This window comes from Panthera tigris, chromosome E2 (genome assembly GCF_018350195.1).
Source record: "Panthera tigris isolate Pti1 chromosome E2, P.tigris_Pti1_mat1.1, whole genome shotgun sequence".
In the NCBI taxonomy this organism is placed as follows: Eukaryota; Metazoa; Chordata; class Mammalia; order Carnivora; family Felidae; genus Panthera; species Panthera tigris.
The window spans coordinates 61241634-61258272 of NC_056674.1; the positions used below are offsets into that span (position 1 = coordinate 61241634).

Here is a 16639-nt window from a genome sequence, read left to right on the forward strand (position 1 = left end):
CTCGAAACACCGAGACCTCCCTCCCGGTCCCCTCCTGGCCCCACCACCACCACAGAACGAGCCACTCCCCTTTCTCGCTCCGGATTTTCTCTGCCTGTCAACCAACAGTTCGATTCCCCGCCCACCCTCGCCCTTTAGAGGAGAGATTGCAGTCTTCGGTGAGAAAGCGCTGGGAGCACTCCGGGGCGAGGTGCCCGCAGGCTGCGCGGTGGCTCGGGCAGCGCACCACGTGGTCGCAGACCGAGGTCTGCCCTTGAAGTGGTTTCTTCCGCAGAGGAAATGGGGGCTTGCCCCTCCCCCAGCGGAGGATGAGGCAGAGCAAAAGGCTGTTGTGACCAGGATGCCCTGCAGCAGGTCTCAGTGAAGGGGGCGGGGTTCTTGGGGGCAGGGGCTACCCTTCGCGTTTAACATGGGGGTGTTGCGGGCTGGGGGTGGTCAACAGCCAATGGCTGTTCCCAAGGCAGAGTGGTATCAGGTGGGTGTCAGGGATCAGAGATGGCTCCAAGAAGGAGGTGGTGTTTGCAGCGGGCCTGGAGGAGAGTTAGAAGTCTTGGGGTAGATTTAGAGGAGACCCCCCTCCCCCACCCGTCCCCACGCCACACGCAAACAGATGGCGGGAGCAGAGCCAGGCTGGGAGTGACGGTGGAGCACAGGTGACAGGGGAGATCCCCAGCCGAGCCCTGAAGGGGCCCTTGAGGGTCCAGGGCCCTTGGAGTGAGGACGGCCCTGGATGCCATTTGTGTTGCCTGGCAGCAGGCCGGGGGTACCATGGGTGCTCTCTGATGGTGCGTCCAGGGTGCACGCCCATCATGTGGCCGCCCTCAGGAGGAGGGGCTCCGGGGACTTGGAAGAACTGGAGAAAGGCTTCATTCTTTCTGGGACCTCAGCCCACCCCGGGCCTGGGGAAGCAGGAGGCCTGGCCGGCCACGAGGCAGCAAGAGGCATAGAAAAACGTATGTCCGGACCCGAGCCACCGCACCTCCACGGAAGAGGTGGGGAGGTGGGCCGGGGGTCCAGAGAGACTAGAGGGTTGGTGCAAGGGAGCTTGGGGTCCTGGCCGAGAAGTGACCGCTCTGGTGGGAGGCTGGGGTCTTTCCAGCTGCATTGTGCCTGAGCTGACATTTGTCCGGACGGGGAGAGGGTGACTGCGGGGGCGGCCCCGGGGGGACTGATGAAGCCTGCTGGAAGAACCATCGCTGAGCGGGACGCCGCAGAGTGAGGCCCCGTTCCCGTTCCCTGGCGGGACTATGTCCGTGCAGGGCCCCCAGAGGAGGCTGCTGGGCTCCCTCAACTCCACCTCCCCAGCCGCCCCGCGCCTCGGGCTGGCCGCCAATCAGACAGGGCCCCGGTGCCTGGAGGTGTCCGTTCCCGACGGACTCTTTCTCAGCCTGGGGCTGGTGAGCGTGGTGGAGAACGTGCTGGTGGTGGCCGCCATTGCCAAGAACCGCAACCTGCACTCGCCCATGTATTACTTCATCTGTTGCCTGGCCGTGTCCGACCTGCTGGTGAGCGTGAGCAGTGTGCTGGAGACGGCCGTCATGCTGCTGCTGGAGGCGGGCACCCTGGCCGGCCGGGCCGCCGTGGTGCAGCAGCTGGACGACGTCATTGACGTGCTGGTCTGTGGCGCCATGGTGTCGAGCCTCTGCTTCCTGGGCGCCATCGCCGTGGACCGCTACATTTCCATCTTCTACGCGCTGCGGTACCACAGCATCGTCACGCTGCCCCGGGCGTGGCGGGCCATCTCAGCTATCTGGGTGGCCAGCGTCCTCTCCAGCACGCTCTTCATCGCCTACTATGATCACACGGCCGTCCTGCTCTGTCTCGTCAGCTTCTTTGTAGCCATGTTGGTGCTCATGGCCGTGCTGTACGTCCACATGCTCGCCCGGGCGTGCCAGCACGCCCGGGGCATCGCCCGGCTCCATAAGCGGCAGCGCCCCGTCCACCAGGGCTTGGGCCTCAAGGGCGCGGCCACGCTCACCATCCTGCTGGGCATTTTCTTTCTCTGCTGGGGCCCCTTCTTCCTGCACCTCTCGCTCATGGTCCTCTGCCCTCGACACCCCATCTGTGGCTGCGTCTTCAAGAACTTCAACCTCTTCCTCACCCTCATCATCTGCAACTCCATCGTCGACCCCCTCATCTACGCCTTCCGCAGCCAGGAGCTCCGGAAGACGCTCCAAGAGGTGCTGCTGTGCTCGTGGTGAGGCTGCGGGCTCGGGGCCAGGGTGTCGGGCAGAGGGAGGTGGGAATGTCCTATGGCCTGATTCCCGTGCGACAGGGGCAGGCACTTGCCAAAGGGGACGGATGAGCCGATCTCTGGCGGTGCGGAGGCATGGACCCTCTGGGGCCCGAGAAGGGAGAGAGCACAGACCTCCAGGAGTTGCTGTGGAGACTGGAGGCTGGGGAGATGGCGGGGCCGCAGGCGCTAGAGGTGGGTCCTGGCCCCTGGACGGGGACTCTGCCCACCCCCGGAGCGCTCCACCTCCAGCCCGGCACCAGGCGAGGACACCCACCTTTGCTGCCAAGCCTATGGATCTGCGCCCCGTGGCCTGTCGGGATGTGAAGTCTCTGTGTGGGCCGAATGACAAGCGCCGCTCCCCGGGAGGGCCTCTGGAAAAGGGACTTTGTGACCAGCAGGACCTGGCTTCACAGGCCTGCTTCAGGAAGAAGTGAGCTGCTGTTTCAGGCAGAGGGACCGTGTCTGCACGGGCTCCAGTGGAGGGCGGGGCTGATCTAAGGCTCAGCGGTGACCAGAGGGCATGGGGGCTGGGGGTGGCCATCTGTGTGCACCCCACGTATCTGGCAGACGGCGCCGGCCAGTGCCCGCTCGGGCCAAGGCGGGGGTTGTCGGCCTGAAGCAGTGAACCAGTGTCAGCCCAGGGTCTCGGGGCTGGGAAGTGGCCTGGTAATAAATGCTGTGCTCGCTGCATCACCTCCACCATCCGTCTTGCCTCTTTCTGGAAATTGCTTGAAGCCAGAGGGAGGAGGAAGGGGGAGGGGCAGGGGTGGGGTTGAGGGTGATGAACAGGGTGAAGTGAGTCCCAGAAACCAGCCAGAAACCGTGGCTGGCCTGCCCAGGTGAAGAAGCCACAGCCCTGAGTGACTCAGTCAGCTAAGCATCCCACTCCTGATTTCGGCACAGGTCATGATCTCACCCTTCATGGGACGGAGCCCTGCACGGGGTTCCGCGCTGACAGCACAGCGCCTGCTTGGGATTCTTCCTCCCTCTCTCTCCACCCCTCCCCTGCTCATTCTCTCTCTCTCTCTCTCTCTCTCTCTCTCTCTCTCAAAATAAACAAATAAGTTTAAAAAAAAAAGGCATAAACCTAAGAGACTCTTAAATATGGAGAACAAACAGTTACGGGAGGGGTTGTGGGAGGGGGGATGGGCTAAATGGGGAAGGGGCACTAAGGAATGTACTCCTGAAATCACTGTTGCACTAGATGCTAACTAACTTGGATGTAAATTAAAATAAATAAAAAGGAAGAAAGAAGAAAAAAGCCATAGCCCCAAAGGACCCAGAGTGCCTGAAGCCCGGCCCAGGGGGAGAGTGTGGCGGGAGGGGGGGGGGCACTCACACCTGCTCTGAGCCCGTGTCCGGTTTTCTCTTCATGGCGCAACCCCCAGCTCAGAGCAACTAAAGAGACAGGAGGAGTAGCAGCCGCACCACCCCAGACACCTCCATGGTGACAAGACTCGACACTGTCCAGGCTGCAGCCAAAGCTGGACCCCCGTGACGCATCTGTGACCCCAGCCCGAGCACATCCCTCTCTCGGCCCAGTCATGGCACCCCTCCTCCACGTCTGCTCTGAACAACATGGGGGGGCCCACAGTGTAGAGTGGGCTGGCGGCTGGGGTCCGCTCTCCCCCCAGCACTGCCCTTCTGGAAGGGGGGTTAGGACTCAGCCAGCTCTGGGAAGTGTTTGAGGCAAGGCCTCCCCGAATGGAGTAAGTCTGTCCAAGGACCGTCCAAGTCCACACCCCAAGGGAGTGGACATCTGGGGTGAACCACGCTGCCTGGTGCCAGAAAGCCTTGGGTCCCCCCTCTGTTGCGATCCTGGGTTTCTCACTGAAGAGCCCACCTGGTTTGCTCCACACAAACTGAGCGTACAGACGACCCCCTCCTCACACAGGTTCGGCGGAGGCCAAAGTGACGGTACCAGCCAGTTTGAAGGCGGGTCTAGTAACGCTGAGGACTCCTGCAGCCCCGGCCAGCCGCCCCGCAGCGCTGCCCCAGCCAGTCCCCACCCATGCTGGCGGCTTCAGCCCAGACTGCTGGCCTCAAGGCCGGGAGCTGGTTCCCGGCAGGGCCAGCCTTTGCTGGGAGACAGGATGGTGAGTCAGCTTTGAACCTGGCACCAGAGCCCTCTGGGGATGGAGGGAGAGCTGGCCTGGCCTGATGCCATCACTCAGGGAGGCAGGGCATGTGGGTAATGGGTCCTGGCCAGCAGGATGCTGCAAAGCTTCTTCCTTCGCTCAGACGGGGAGGTGCAGCCAGCTCCGGGGAAGAGCCAAACGCTCACCAACGACCCCCTGAACAGGGGGGTGTGGTGGTGGAGGGGGGAGGCAGGGAGGGGCCCCAGGCAGCCAGAAGCCAACCACAGAAAGCCACATCGTGGACATGTTGTGGGGGAGGGGTGTCTCTGGAGAACAAAAGACCCATTTCTGGACTAGCCAAGCCGGAGAGCTTCAGGAGGGAAAGAGGGGCTTGTGCACAGCCACACCCAGGGAACACACAGGCGCACCGCCGACTGCTTGTGGAACCTCCGGGCACTGTGACTGAGGAAGATTTTCTTACTGAAACATCAGAAGGACCTTATTATAAGGTGGTTTCAGTACGATGTCTGACCCCAGGGGAACATCGAGCCAGTGGCATATGTTCGTGCAGCACAACGTCCGCACGGCTCGTCTGCTTCTTTCTCTCCCTTCTTTTCTGACCAGGGGACCCCCTCCCAGGTTTTCCCCCACGAGCCCCACCCCCTCTGCCTTAGGCACACACCATCTCACCACATAGACCCTCCCCCCCACCACCGCGTTGTGCTGGCCTCACTTGGACCAAGGGTCTAGGGGTCCAAGTGAAATCAGGAGGTGACCCAGACAGAACCCACTGCCCGCCATCCCCCACCCTGTCAGTCCCTGGACTGGCTTGTGTCCTTATGACCATTCCTGACACCGGTATTCACTGAGCAGCGGACACATGGCAGGCGCGGTGACATGTGCAAGGTCCGTCTGGAATCGCGTGGCAGGACCCTGGGGGAGGAGGAGGCAGGATCGCAACCCCCACTGCAGAAGCTGCCACCCTAACCCACCGCCCTTCTGACTCGGCGTTTCTGAGCCCTGCCCCATGCTTTCTTATGGAGGGTTCGGTGACTGCTGCAGCCTTTCCCCGCGTCCCCCACCCCTAAGGGATCCAGCAAAGCTCAGAGTACCTTGTTTGTCCCTTCATGCCACAAGACAGGGAGCTGAGAGGCGTCCATCTCGGTCTTTTGGGGTGGGAACGTGGGGGTGGGTGGTCCCTGAACGGGTGTGGGGGAGAAAGGCTGTCCTTGCAAAGCCTCAGGGTGGGGCTGCCGCTGCGCTGGGACCGGGGAGGGCGGCCTAGGCGGCGTCCGAGAGCCGAGAGGCGCCTCTATTGTCCTCCCCGGAGCCCGCCAGCCCCTCCTTTCAGTGTGCGGCCCACCCCACCCCCCGCCCCCCGCGGGCCCCCAGACCCCGGCGGCGGCGGGAGGAGGCGCCGCAGCGCGCGGCCGAGTGGGGATGCGCGGTGCTGATGGTGCAGGCCGGTGCCGCATTCTGCGGCGGCGCCCTCCGATTGGCCGCGCCCGGTGACGCCAGGCCGGGCGCGGCGGGCGGGGCCCGGCCTATAAGAGCTGGCGGCGGGGACGCCCGAGCCTCCGCAGCCAGCCCCGGCCTGTACGCGCGTGTCCCGCAGCCGCCCGCCGCCCGCACCGAGCATGAGGGAGATCGTGCACATCCAGGCCGGCCAGTGCGGCAACCAGATCGGGGCCAAGGTGAGGAGGCGCGCCGCCGCACCCCCGCCCCGCTCCGGGCCCTGAGACCCGCGCGCCCCCCGCACCCCCACCCCGCGCCGGGCCCCGGAGGGAGGGAAGCGGGGAGGCGCCTGGGCCCCGCGAGCCGCACCCCGCGTCGCACTCGCCCCTGCGAAGCCGAGAGAGAACAAAGGGACGAGCCGGGCTCCGCGGCGGGCGGGCGACCGGGGCATCGGGATCCCCTCCCTGCCACCTGCACGCCGTGTGTCCTCTGTCCCTGCCCGGGCACCTCTGGCCTGCCGGAGCACGGCTCGAGTCAGCGGCTGCGGCTGCGGGGACTGTCTGGGCGTGGCCCTCTTCTCCGGGGTCCCTACGCAGCCTTGAGCTTGATGGATGGGTGGGCAGGTTTGGGTGGGGCGTCACCCTTCAAAGCCGTAACGATTCTGTCGGCCGTGCTCCCACTCCGCCCGCCCCCCCCCCCAACCCCCCAGCAACAGGATGTCCTCCCAGCGGCCAGGCCACCCCCGTGTCCCTAACCTCCCTCTTACAGCCCTGGGCTTCCTGACCCCACCCTGTTCCTTTGTTGGGGGGAAGGGTTGGGCACAAAGTCGGGGTGACCTTGGTCCGGCCGGGACTCTCCTTCGGCTCAGCCCAGCCTGGTCAGAGCACCCGGTGGAGCTGGGTGGGCAGTACCCACCCCGGGACCGCGGAGTCTGGGGGTAGGACGCGGGAACAAAGCCGGGCTCCCGGGATGGACAGCTGCATCACCGCCCGGCGCCTCCCCTCCACTGTTGTTAGCCCACCTCACAGATGTTGGGGACTGAGGGGAAGAAGAGGTCCTATATTCCCCGGTGGAACCCAGGAGACAGGTGTCACATCCCGGAGATTGTCCCTTGCCCAAGGTCACACAGCAAGTGCGAGACAGAGCCACGCTCTGCAGACGTCCAGCCTAGGGCTCAGGCTGGGTGGGTGGGGCCTGCTGCCCACTGGGGCACCCCTCAGAACAAAACGGGGCAGCAGGAGTGGCTTTGTCAGGACCAAGGCCAGGGATGCGGGGTGGGAACGGTGGAGGGCGGGTTTCCCAAAGGAGGCTGTGGGAGGAGACAGGTCTTGGAGGGGAAGGGGCCTACGAAAAGGTTCCTCTGGAGGCTGTTGCCATGGAAACCAGGCAAGAACAAAAAGCTAATTACAACAGGGCTGGGGCAGCCTCGTGGCTGACATGTAAATTGCAACTTCTCTAGGGTGGAGGCGACTTGGATGGGGTGGAGGGGTGGAACCAGGGAGACTCCCTAATCACCCAAGGAGACAGCTGTGTCTGCCCCAGGAAGGGGACTGGGGGAGGGGGAGGCCTGGGGGATGATGGCCTCAAATCAAATCAGGGCTCCTGGGGCAGTCACTGACAGCTGCCCTGGCCAGGTGGGAGGGGCGGAGGGCTCACTAATGTGGTCACAGAGGCCAGGCCTGCCCTGAACATCTGCTTCGGGGGGGGGGGGCGGTGTCAAGGGTCACTGGGGGGAGGGAGGGCAGTCCCGAGTCCTGCCTGAGCCTGGGCGTGTAGTGAGTCCAGTTACGCACCCCTCCCTTCTGTGACCGGGACAGACACGCACCAGGCAAAGGCAAGTCCACGCCAGAGGTAATGCTGAGGTGGGGGGACGGCCAGGAGGGCAGGGGTGGGAGGAAGAAAGGCAGAGGCAGTAGCCTGAGTGCCAGACAGTGTCCTCCGGGGAGATGTTTTTTTCTGCTTCTTAGAGATTGCTCATTACTTTTTATTCCTTTTGGTTTGATTTTCTTACTGTATGTTGTTTTAAACATTAATATCTGATCCTTTCTAACAGTTCAAACCAGGGAGAGATGGGTTTTGCAGGGAGGGGGATTGCTTCTCCCTTTCCCACCGCTGCCTTTCTTTGGTGACCAGTGGCAGCTGTCAAGCTCTTTCCTTCTGGCCTCCTTGTCTCGGAAAGTATTCAAAGCCCCCTGGGCTAGGCCCCATGTACGGGCTTAGTGGATGCTGCCATCTGCCCTGTGGACAGGCAGTTCACTGGCCATTTCAGTCTCCTAATCCCATACTAGTTTGGGGGTTTGGGGCTCCCTGGTGAGGGGAGAGAGCAAACTTTTCCTTTCCATCACGATCAGCAGGCTTGCAGGTCCTTGGGTGGTGCTTGACTCAGCTTGGGTCCCTGCTCTAGGGAGGGGCCTGGCTGTGGGGGATCTAGGGCAGTCAGGGAGACTGGGGCCAGGAGAGAACACACCTGTCCTGAGGGTGAGCTTGGCGCATTACTGACTCATGACAATGGTCGCTGCGTATTGAGCGCTGTGCCAGATGCTCTAGGCGCACCACCTCGCAGGTATGTGGTGAGATTGGGTATCGCCCTCCTCCCAAGGGTCGCTCCAGGAAGTTGAGGCATCCGCCCAGGGGGGACACGGCGGGAGTTTTGAGTTTAGGTCTGCATGGATATATCTGGATGCCCCCCCCCCTCCACCGCGTCCATTCAACAGGCGGATGAATCTGGGGGCCTCGCCCTCCTCCCCTGGGGTGCAGGGCCGGCCAGGAGCCTTTGTCTGCACCCCCTTCTCTTGGCCGCTGGGCGGAGCCTGGGAGGGGCGGGCCCGGACCCTGGCCCTGACGGCCAGTGGGGGGAGGGATTTCCGGTTTCCTCGCACCCGCCTCCTCTCCCAGCGCCTCCTAAATGGGTCAGGGTAACGCTGTCTGTGCTCGAAGCTGGGAAAGACATCGAGGTCCTAAAAGGGTTTAACGCCCCTGAATCGGCTAGCCCTCCCTCTGGCGGAGCTGCTGCACCCCACTTGCCTGGGGCTCCTGTGCCCGCCCAGACACTTGGCCGGCCCCTGGGCGCGGACGCGGCAACGGATCAGCACCACGGACAGCGCCACGGGGGCGGAGGTCGGGGGTGGTGACGGTGTCTTGAGGTAGGAAATGCGGCCTGGACCCTGGGGTCCACACACCATCTGGCAGTTTTCTCAACTGTAGTGATGGTCGTAATTATTTATTTAGTTTACAAAATTATATTTCATTTTATATTACATATTTTACTAATAAGATACTTATTTTTCTTAAGATTTTTCAGAAGTTTATTTTTTTGAGGGAGAGAGCACGCTCCAGCAGGGTAGGAGCAGAGAGGGAGGGAGAGAGAATCCCAGGCAGGCTCCACGCTGTCAGCGCAGAGCCTCAGACGGGGCTCGATCTCACTGACCGTGAGATCATGAGCCGAAATCCAGAGTCAGACGCTTAACTGACTAAGCCACCCAGGAGCCCCGAGATCCTTATTTTAAATCACATTTTATTAGTTTTAACTTCAAAAGCAATTCTTAATATATTCTTCTAAATAGTGGAGACACTGCAGATGACGGCCAGGTGCCTACCACCTCGTTCCTGCCTCCATGTTCTGCTCTCCTTGGGGGACAATTTTGTTTCCGTTCTTCCAGCCTGTTTCCTGTGCATGTTATCTGTATATCTTTGCAGAGAGATATAGCATCTTTTGTGAGGTTTGCTTTTTTACTCCATACATCATTATGCAATATGCCTTTCCCTCAAAGATGTGTCTTGGAGATTGGCTCCTATCAGTGATGTGATTTTACTGCACCACACTATCTCAAAGTATATTGATTTTTTTAACTTTTATTTTTATTTATTATTTCTACATATGACTTTACAAATTTAAATAGCATCTAAGGGGGGTGCCTGGCTGGCTCAGTCAGTTAAGTGTCTACCTGGCTCAGGTCATTATCTTGTGGTTTGTGGGTTCAAGCCCCACATCAAGCTCTGTGCTGACAGCTCAGATCCTGGAGCCTGCTTCGGATTCTGTGTCTCCCTCTCTCTCTCCTCCCTTCCCCTGCTCACGCTCTGTCTCTTTCTCTCTCTCAAAAATAAATAAACATTAAAAAAAAGTTATTAAATAGCATCCAAGGGGCATCAGGGTGGCTCAGTTGGTTAGGCAACCGACTCTTGATTTCAGCTCAGGGCATGATCTCAGGGTTCCTGAGTTTGAGCCCCACTCAGGCTCTGCACTGACCCTGTGGGGCCTGCTTAGGATTCTTTCTCTCCTCTTCCCTCTCTCTGCCACTCCCTCACTCATCCCCCCCCCACACACACACCTCTCAAAATAAAGAAATACAACTTAAAATTTTTAAAAAAATAAATAGCATCTAAGACCTTTTAACTCAATGAAGCCAACATTTGCTGAATGCATCAGGCCTTGTGCTAACCATGTGATGTGGGTACTATTATCGTGTCCACTTTACAGTTGAGAAAACTGAGGTCCCAAGAGCTGGGGTCACTGGCACACACTGACTGGTGCTGGATGGATGTGGTCCGTCTTCTCCTGGAAGACCGTGCTTCTCACAGATGCATTTTCAACAACTTTCTGTAGATATGTTGATGGCAGGGTGACTGAATCACTCTCTGCTGGCCCCACACTTGTTGTCTTGAGCTCATCACTCCTCTACAGGGGCTGCGGGTGTCCCTGAAACCAGAGGTTTGGGGTGTCTTGGAGCCCTGGGGACCAAGGCCCTGGCTCAGGCTATCACAAAGGCCTGGGACTGAGGAGGGCAGTGGTAGGAAGCTCTGATCAGGCCCCAAATACCTCAGTGACATTTCTGTGTGTTTGTTTCTAATTACAAAATTAACAGACACAGTGTAAAAAGAACAGTTAACAATGACAAAACGGGAAATAAGTCCAGCCCCTGTCCTCACTGAGGGATGACCTCCAAACACAGCTTCTCTGGACGAACTACCAAGACTTTTCTTGCATTTTATAATAATAACACTGTTCATAATGATCAGGGTTTTAAATTTTTTAATGTTTATTTTTGAGAGTGAGAGAGAGTGAGAGAGAGAGAGAGAGAGAGAGAGAGAACATGAGAGGGGGAGGGGCAGAGAACGAGGGAGACCCAGAATCCGAAGCAGGCTCCAGGCTCCGAGCTGTCAGCACAGAGCCCGACGCAGGGCTCAAACCCACAGATCCTGAGATCAGGACCTGAGGGGAAATTGGACGCTTAACCGACTGATCCACCTAGGCGTCCCATAATTATCAGGGTTTTAAAAATGTTTTTTAAACTAAACTTTTGTTGTTGTTTAGAAATTAACACATGACAAAGAATTCCAAAAACCCCAAGGGTATACAGTGAAAAGAACTCTTCCCCAGCCCAGAACCACACTGCCAGGCACAGCTCCCTGGAGCAGACTTCTGTGTGCCTGTTAGAGACATCTACATATAGATGAGGACGAGCAGACTGGTTTCTTACTGCTTTTTTCACTGAGCCGTCTTTTTGCCAGCACATGACTCACGTGTAGAGGTCTGTTATTTCTTGAGCCCTTCATACCATTCACCTTCTGAAAGTCACTCCAACCCTGGGGAGCAAAGGGGAGGGGCACCGGGAAGTCCCACAGCGTGTGACCAGTGACCCTCCCTGAGTGGGCCCACAGTATCCACAAAAGCTTGGAGATGCCCTTGGGGTGAGAGCAGAGCTCTGGGCAGCCTTCCCTTCCCCCGGGGAGTGTGTCTTTGTGTGCTCACTTACAAGCCCCCACTCACACGCTCCACACAGATTAACTCGCTTTACTCCTAGGAAGCCTTATTTCCACCATCCGGCCTACCGAACGGATGAGGGCCCCGAGGCACAGAGAATCCTCAGGACCTGCCCAGGGTCACACAGCTGGAAAGAGGTGGTGTCGTTCCTGAATGCAGGCCCCGCTCTAGGCTTTTGGGCCCTGCTACAGCTGCAGGAGCGGAGTCTGAGGAGGGCAGTGTGGGCAGCAGCAGGCAGTGGAGGAAGGAAGCCCTGGGGGTTGGGGCTGGGCCGGTCTTTGAGAACTGGCTGGGGGGCCCCAGGCAAGTCAGTCCCCACTCGGGGCCGCTGTGGTTCCTGGTGGCTGAGGCTGGTGGTGTCCTGGACACTGCCGGACCCTGTCTCTGGACAGCCTTTGCCCTGACACCGAAGGGCACACATATCCTGGACCCTGTCACTTGCTGTGGGCAGTTCTTGATCTCTGTGCCTCAGTTTCTTCATCTGAAAACCACCCCGAGAGGGTGATTATTACTACCCCTTCATGGAGGAGTGGCTGTCCCAGGCCCCTGGTTAGCAAGTGCAGGGCTGAGTCTGGGGGCCCGGGTCTGTGTCAGCTGAGCCCAGAAGCACCCTGAGGGCTGCAGGCCGCGCCCACCGTGCAGACAGTGGACGTGCATATTTGCTAGGACAATCTTCTGGCAGATGACAGAGCTTGGGGGCTCTTCTCCAAAGTCACCGAAAGGAGTGAGTGCAAGCTCTGCATCCAAGCCCCTTAATTTATACCCAGGGCTGAGTCCGTGGGAGGGGAAGGGCCTGGTGGGGGCCGCAAGCACCTGCTGACCCTTCCTTTCCCCCTGCAGTTCTGGGAGGTGATCAGCGACGAGCACGGTATAGACCCCAGTGGCAACTATGTGGGGGACTCGGACCTTCAGCTGGAGCGCATCAGCGTCTACTACAACGAGGCCTCTTGTGAGCTCCCACCTTGCCCCGTGCTCGACCTGGGAGGAGTGGGGAGAGGGCTTCTTGACTGCCGGGTCTCGGCATCTCTGCCCGCCTAGCAGCAGCTTGGCAGATGCAACCTGAGACTCACAAAACAAAGACAAGGGACCCTGGAAACTGCCACCCTAGTGAGATTCAAATACGTGTAATGGTCACACGACACATACACAGTCCAGGGGAATGGACAGGGCTGGGCAGGGTCCTGGAGGTCCCGCAGGAGGCCCCTGGGAGGGTCCAGAGCAGGGGCTATTTAGCAACTGGTGTAAAATGATGTCCACGGCGAACTGAAGAAATATCAGCCTGCCCACGTGGACGTAGGATGAGGTCCCGGCTGTCTGAGGTGTTGACCACGATCCCCGTTTCACACGTGGTTCCCACCTCTCTGGTGCCAGAGAGTCTGAGCACTCATGGTGACAGCATGACTCTGGCGGGACAGGGCGGTAGGCGTCCCTTCCCCTGTGTGACCCACATAACCCACCCCTTTCCTCCTCAGCTCATAAGTATGTGCCTCGGGCCATTCTCGTGGACCTTGAGCCTGGGACCATGGACAGTGTCCGGTCTGGGGCCTTTGGGCACCTCTTCAGGCCTGACAACTTCATCTTCGGTAAGTTTCCCCGGTCCCACACTCTGATGCAGACCCCCACCACAGGCAGATCCAGATCAGTGAAACAACAGAGCAAAGTCGCCACTTAGCAGGACAGAAATGACCTTCCCGTGTTGCAGTGGGCCCAGAGAAAAGGCTCTGTGCAGAGAATAGAAACCACTTGTGTATTTCAGGCAGAACAATGTGTAAGGCAGAGAATTAAGCTTATGAGACTGTTACAGAGCTGGCAGGACACGAGTCGGTCTCCAGAGGATTCAAGTTCATGGGCAGGCAGCATTGCTGTGATCAAGAGACCCTCACCCCATTTCTGTCTTCCGGAGTTCAACACCCCAGCTGAGGGGCTCGAATCCACATTCAGACCCCAAGCCGTGAGGGATTCTGGGGTTCTGGAGGCCATCGCTTACACTGCCAGCATGGCCAGCCAGAGGGTGGGTGGGCTGTGGGGGGGGGGGGGGAGGGGGAACGGGTAGACTCACCCAGGACCCCCGAGGGAGGCAGAGCGAGAGCTGCAAGCCCAGGTCCTCAATTCCTGTCTTGAGCCCTCGACACGGGGCACCAGGCAGTGGGGTCCCCAGCACACAGCATGGCTGGCATGGAGGGCCATGGAGGGAGCGTGCGGGTGTGGGCACCCCCACTGCACGGAGGGAGACAGGCACAGGGTGTCCCCAGTGGTGCCCTGAGTGGCCTGTTCAGGCAGCCACCGGAGGCCTGACTAGTCTTGTGCTCCCCCTGCCCCCTCTCCCCCTCACCCACAGGTCAGAGCGGGGCTGGCAACAACTGGGCCAAGGGTCACTACACGGAGGGCGCCGAGCTGGTGGACTCGGTCCTGGACGTGGTGCGGAAGGAATGTGAGAATTGCGACTGCCTGCAGGGCTTCCAGCTGACCCACTCGCTGGGCGGGGGCACGGGCTCGGGCATGGGCACCCTCCTCATCAGCAAGGTGCGCGAGGAGTACCCGGACCGCATCATGAACACCTTCAGCGTGGTGCCCTCGCCCAAGGTGTCGGACACGGTGGTGGAGCCCTACAACGCCACGCTGTCCATCCACCAGCTGGTGGAGAACACCGACGAGACCTACTGCATCGACAACGAGGCCCTGTACGACATCTGCTTCCGCACCCTCAAACTGGCCACGCCCACCTACGGCGACCTCAACCACCTGGTGTCGGCCACCATGAGCGGCGTCACCACGTCCCTGCGCTTCCCGGGCCAGCTGAACGCCGACCTGCGCAAGCTGGCCGTGAACATGGTGCCCTTCCCGCGCCTGCACTTCTTCATGCCCGGCTTCGCCCCGCTCACCGCCAGGGGCAGCCAGCAGTACCGCGCGCTCACGGTGCCCGAGCTCACGCAGCAGATGTTCGACGCCAAGAACATGATGGCCGCGTGCGACCCGCGCCACGGCCGCTACCTGACGGTGGCCACCGTGTTCCGCGGCCGCATGTCCATGAAGGAGGTGGACGAGCAGATGCTGGCCATCCAGAGCAAGAACAGCAGCTACTTCGTCGAGTGGATCCCCAACAACGTCAAGGTGGCCGTGTGCGACATCCCGCCCCGGGGCCTCAAGATGTCCTCCACCTTCATCGGCAACAGCACGGCCATCCAGGAGCTGTTCAAGCGCATCTCCGAGCAGTTCACGGCCATGTTCCGGCGCAAGGCCTTCCTGCACTGGTACACGGGCGAGGGCATGGACGAGATGGAGTTCACCGAGGCCGAGAGCAACATGAACGACCTGGTGTCCGAGTACCAGCAGTACCAGGACGCCACGGCCGAGGAGGAGGGCGAGATGTACGAAGACGATGAGGAGGAGTCCGAGGCTCAGGGCCCCAAGTGAAGCGGCTGGAGGGGCGAGCCGGGCTGCGGCCAGGGCCACGAGGCCTGTCCCCTGGCGCCACGTCGCTACTGACACCATCCCCAGGCTTGCCCCCACCAGCTCTGCTCACAGCACCCTAGGGCTCCCGAGAGCTTGTCCTCCGGTATTTACGGCATCCCCACCCCACGTGAGTCCTGTCTTCCCGCCATAGGTCACCTCCATTTTTGTGTCTGCTTTATCGTCAGCTGCAGGCCTGATGTTTTATGGCTTATTTTGTTTCTTTTGTTTTTGTTTTTTTGGTTTTTTACTGGTTTGTGTTTATATTTTTGGGGGAGGGGATACTTAATAAATTTATTGCTGTCAGATATCCCTGCCTGGTGCTGGAGATTTCATTTTGTTCTGGAAAGTCGGGTCTGAAGGGGTGAGGAGGGGCAGACGGGGAGGTCTGTGTGGGAGCAGGGCAAAGAGGCATCGTCTCCCAGGCCGGTGGCTGAGAAGGGCTATGCTTAGAGGCTGCCGGTGCGTCAAGGCTCAGCCCCTGGGGAGCTTCTGGAAGGGGGGTCCTGGAGACGGAGTCTCATCCCGAACACCAGGTGCAGCTCACTCTAGATTGAGAACTATCTCTAGTCTCCCACAGGGAGACGCACTCCGGAGCTTCTGTCTGGTTTACCTGTGTGCTGGAAGTTAGGGTGCAGACAGCCAGAGACCCCAGTGGGGGTTGGAAGGGAGGACTTTGAACAAACCACCCCCTCCCCTGCCCCCACCGCCCGGAAAACTATGGTGTGTTGGAGGATTGTGTCTTGGGCCCTGGGAAGGGGCTGGTGGGGGTTAGGCAGCCGTGGCCACCGCACCCAGGCACACCCCTGGCAGGGAGCAATGTGCTGGCCCTAGGCGCCCCCTGGTGGCACTCCTGTGGCTGTAGGGCGACCAGTGTCCAACTACAAGGGTTTTGGACCCAAAAAGAGTTGAGACACCTGCCCAGTGTTGAGAAAAGTCCTTCTGGCTCCTGACATTCACAGATGATCCTCCTGGGCCCCAGGTCCACTGTCTTACTGGGCCTCCTCCTGAGAGCTCAACAAAGACACCTCAGGGAACCTTCACGATGATGCTACGAGGAACATGTCATTATTACCACATTTCACAGGCAAATAAATGGAGGCTCCGAGAAGTGAGGGCACTTGCCAGCTGGCAAGTTGCAGAGCCACGTGTCTGGCCCAAGGCTGTGCACGTCTCCACTTAGCTTAAAACGGCCCCAAACTGCCCTTCCCTCCTGAGCACCTGCACCCACAAGAACTTCCTCTTCCTCCACATCTCTCCGATGAGCCTGGCCTGCCTGGGTCACCCTGCCTTTGTGGGGCTGGCTCTCTGGCCAATCCCTTCCTTCCTTCTCCCAAGGCCCGCAACCCGGCTTAGCGCCAGTGTGCAGGGCCAGTTTGGGAGGACTGTGGTGGTGGGGGTGTGGGGAGGTGAAGGCATGGGAGCCCATCGCTTCCGGCCCCCTAGCACATGTCTGCTTCGCCACAGACTTCTTCTGTGGGAGGGCTTCGTGCTTCCTTTTTTCCATCCCTCTCCCCTCTCCTTCAACTGACTCTCCCCCATGAACCTCTAGCTTTAGTTTCTTATGAGGAGTAACTTAGGTCTCTGCTGTTTTCCTACACTGCAGACATGGGGCAGAGACCAGCCAGCCCTGTGCTCTACGTGAGTTCCTGAGTCACA

At 59.8% G+C, this 16639-nt stretch overlaps 1 protein-coding gene across 1 annotated transcript; it reads left to right on the forward strand.

The window, feature by feature from the left end:
* Positions 1-1232: 1232 nt before the first annotated feature.
* LOC102971239 lies at positions 1233-15290 on the forward strand. The gene is made up of 8 exons (XM_042968096.1): positions 1233-2197; positions 2276-2424; positions 2486-2666; positions 5707-5832; positions 5930-6008; positions 12371-12479; positions 13003-13113; positions 13869-15290. The coding sequence occupies exons 1-8, from the start codon at positions 1248-1250 to the stop codon at positions 14942-14944; spliced, it is 2781 nt and encodes a 926-aa protein (XP_042824030.1). The 5' UTR covers positions 1233-1247; the 3' UTR covers positions 14945-15290.
* Positions 15291-16639: the final 1349 nt, after the last annotated feature.

Coding starts and splice junctions, on each gene's coding strand:
- LOC102971239 (XM_042968096.1), top strand. CDS start 1,248: ATGTCCGTGCAGGGCCCCCAGAGGAGGCTGCTGGGCTCCCTCAACTCC. Junction 2,667..5,706: donor CAGGCCTGCTTCAGGAAGAA/GTGAGCTGCTGT, acceptor GCGGGCCCCCAG/ACCCCGGCGGCGGCGGGAGG. Junction 13,114..13,868: donor GCCTGACAACTTCATCTTCG/GTAAGTTTCCCC, acceptor CCTCACCCACAG/GTCAGAGCGGGGCTGGCAAC.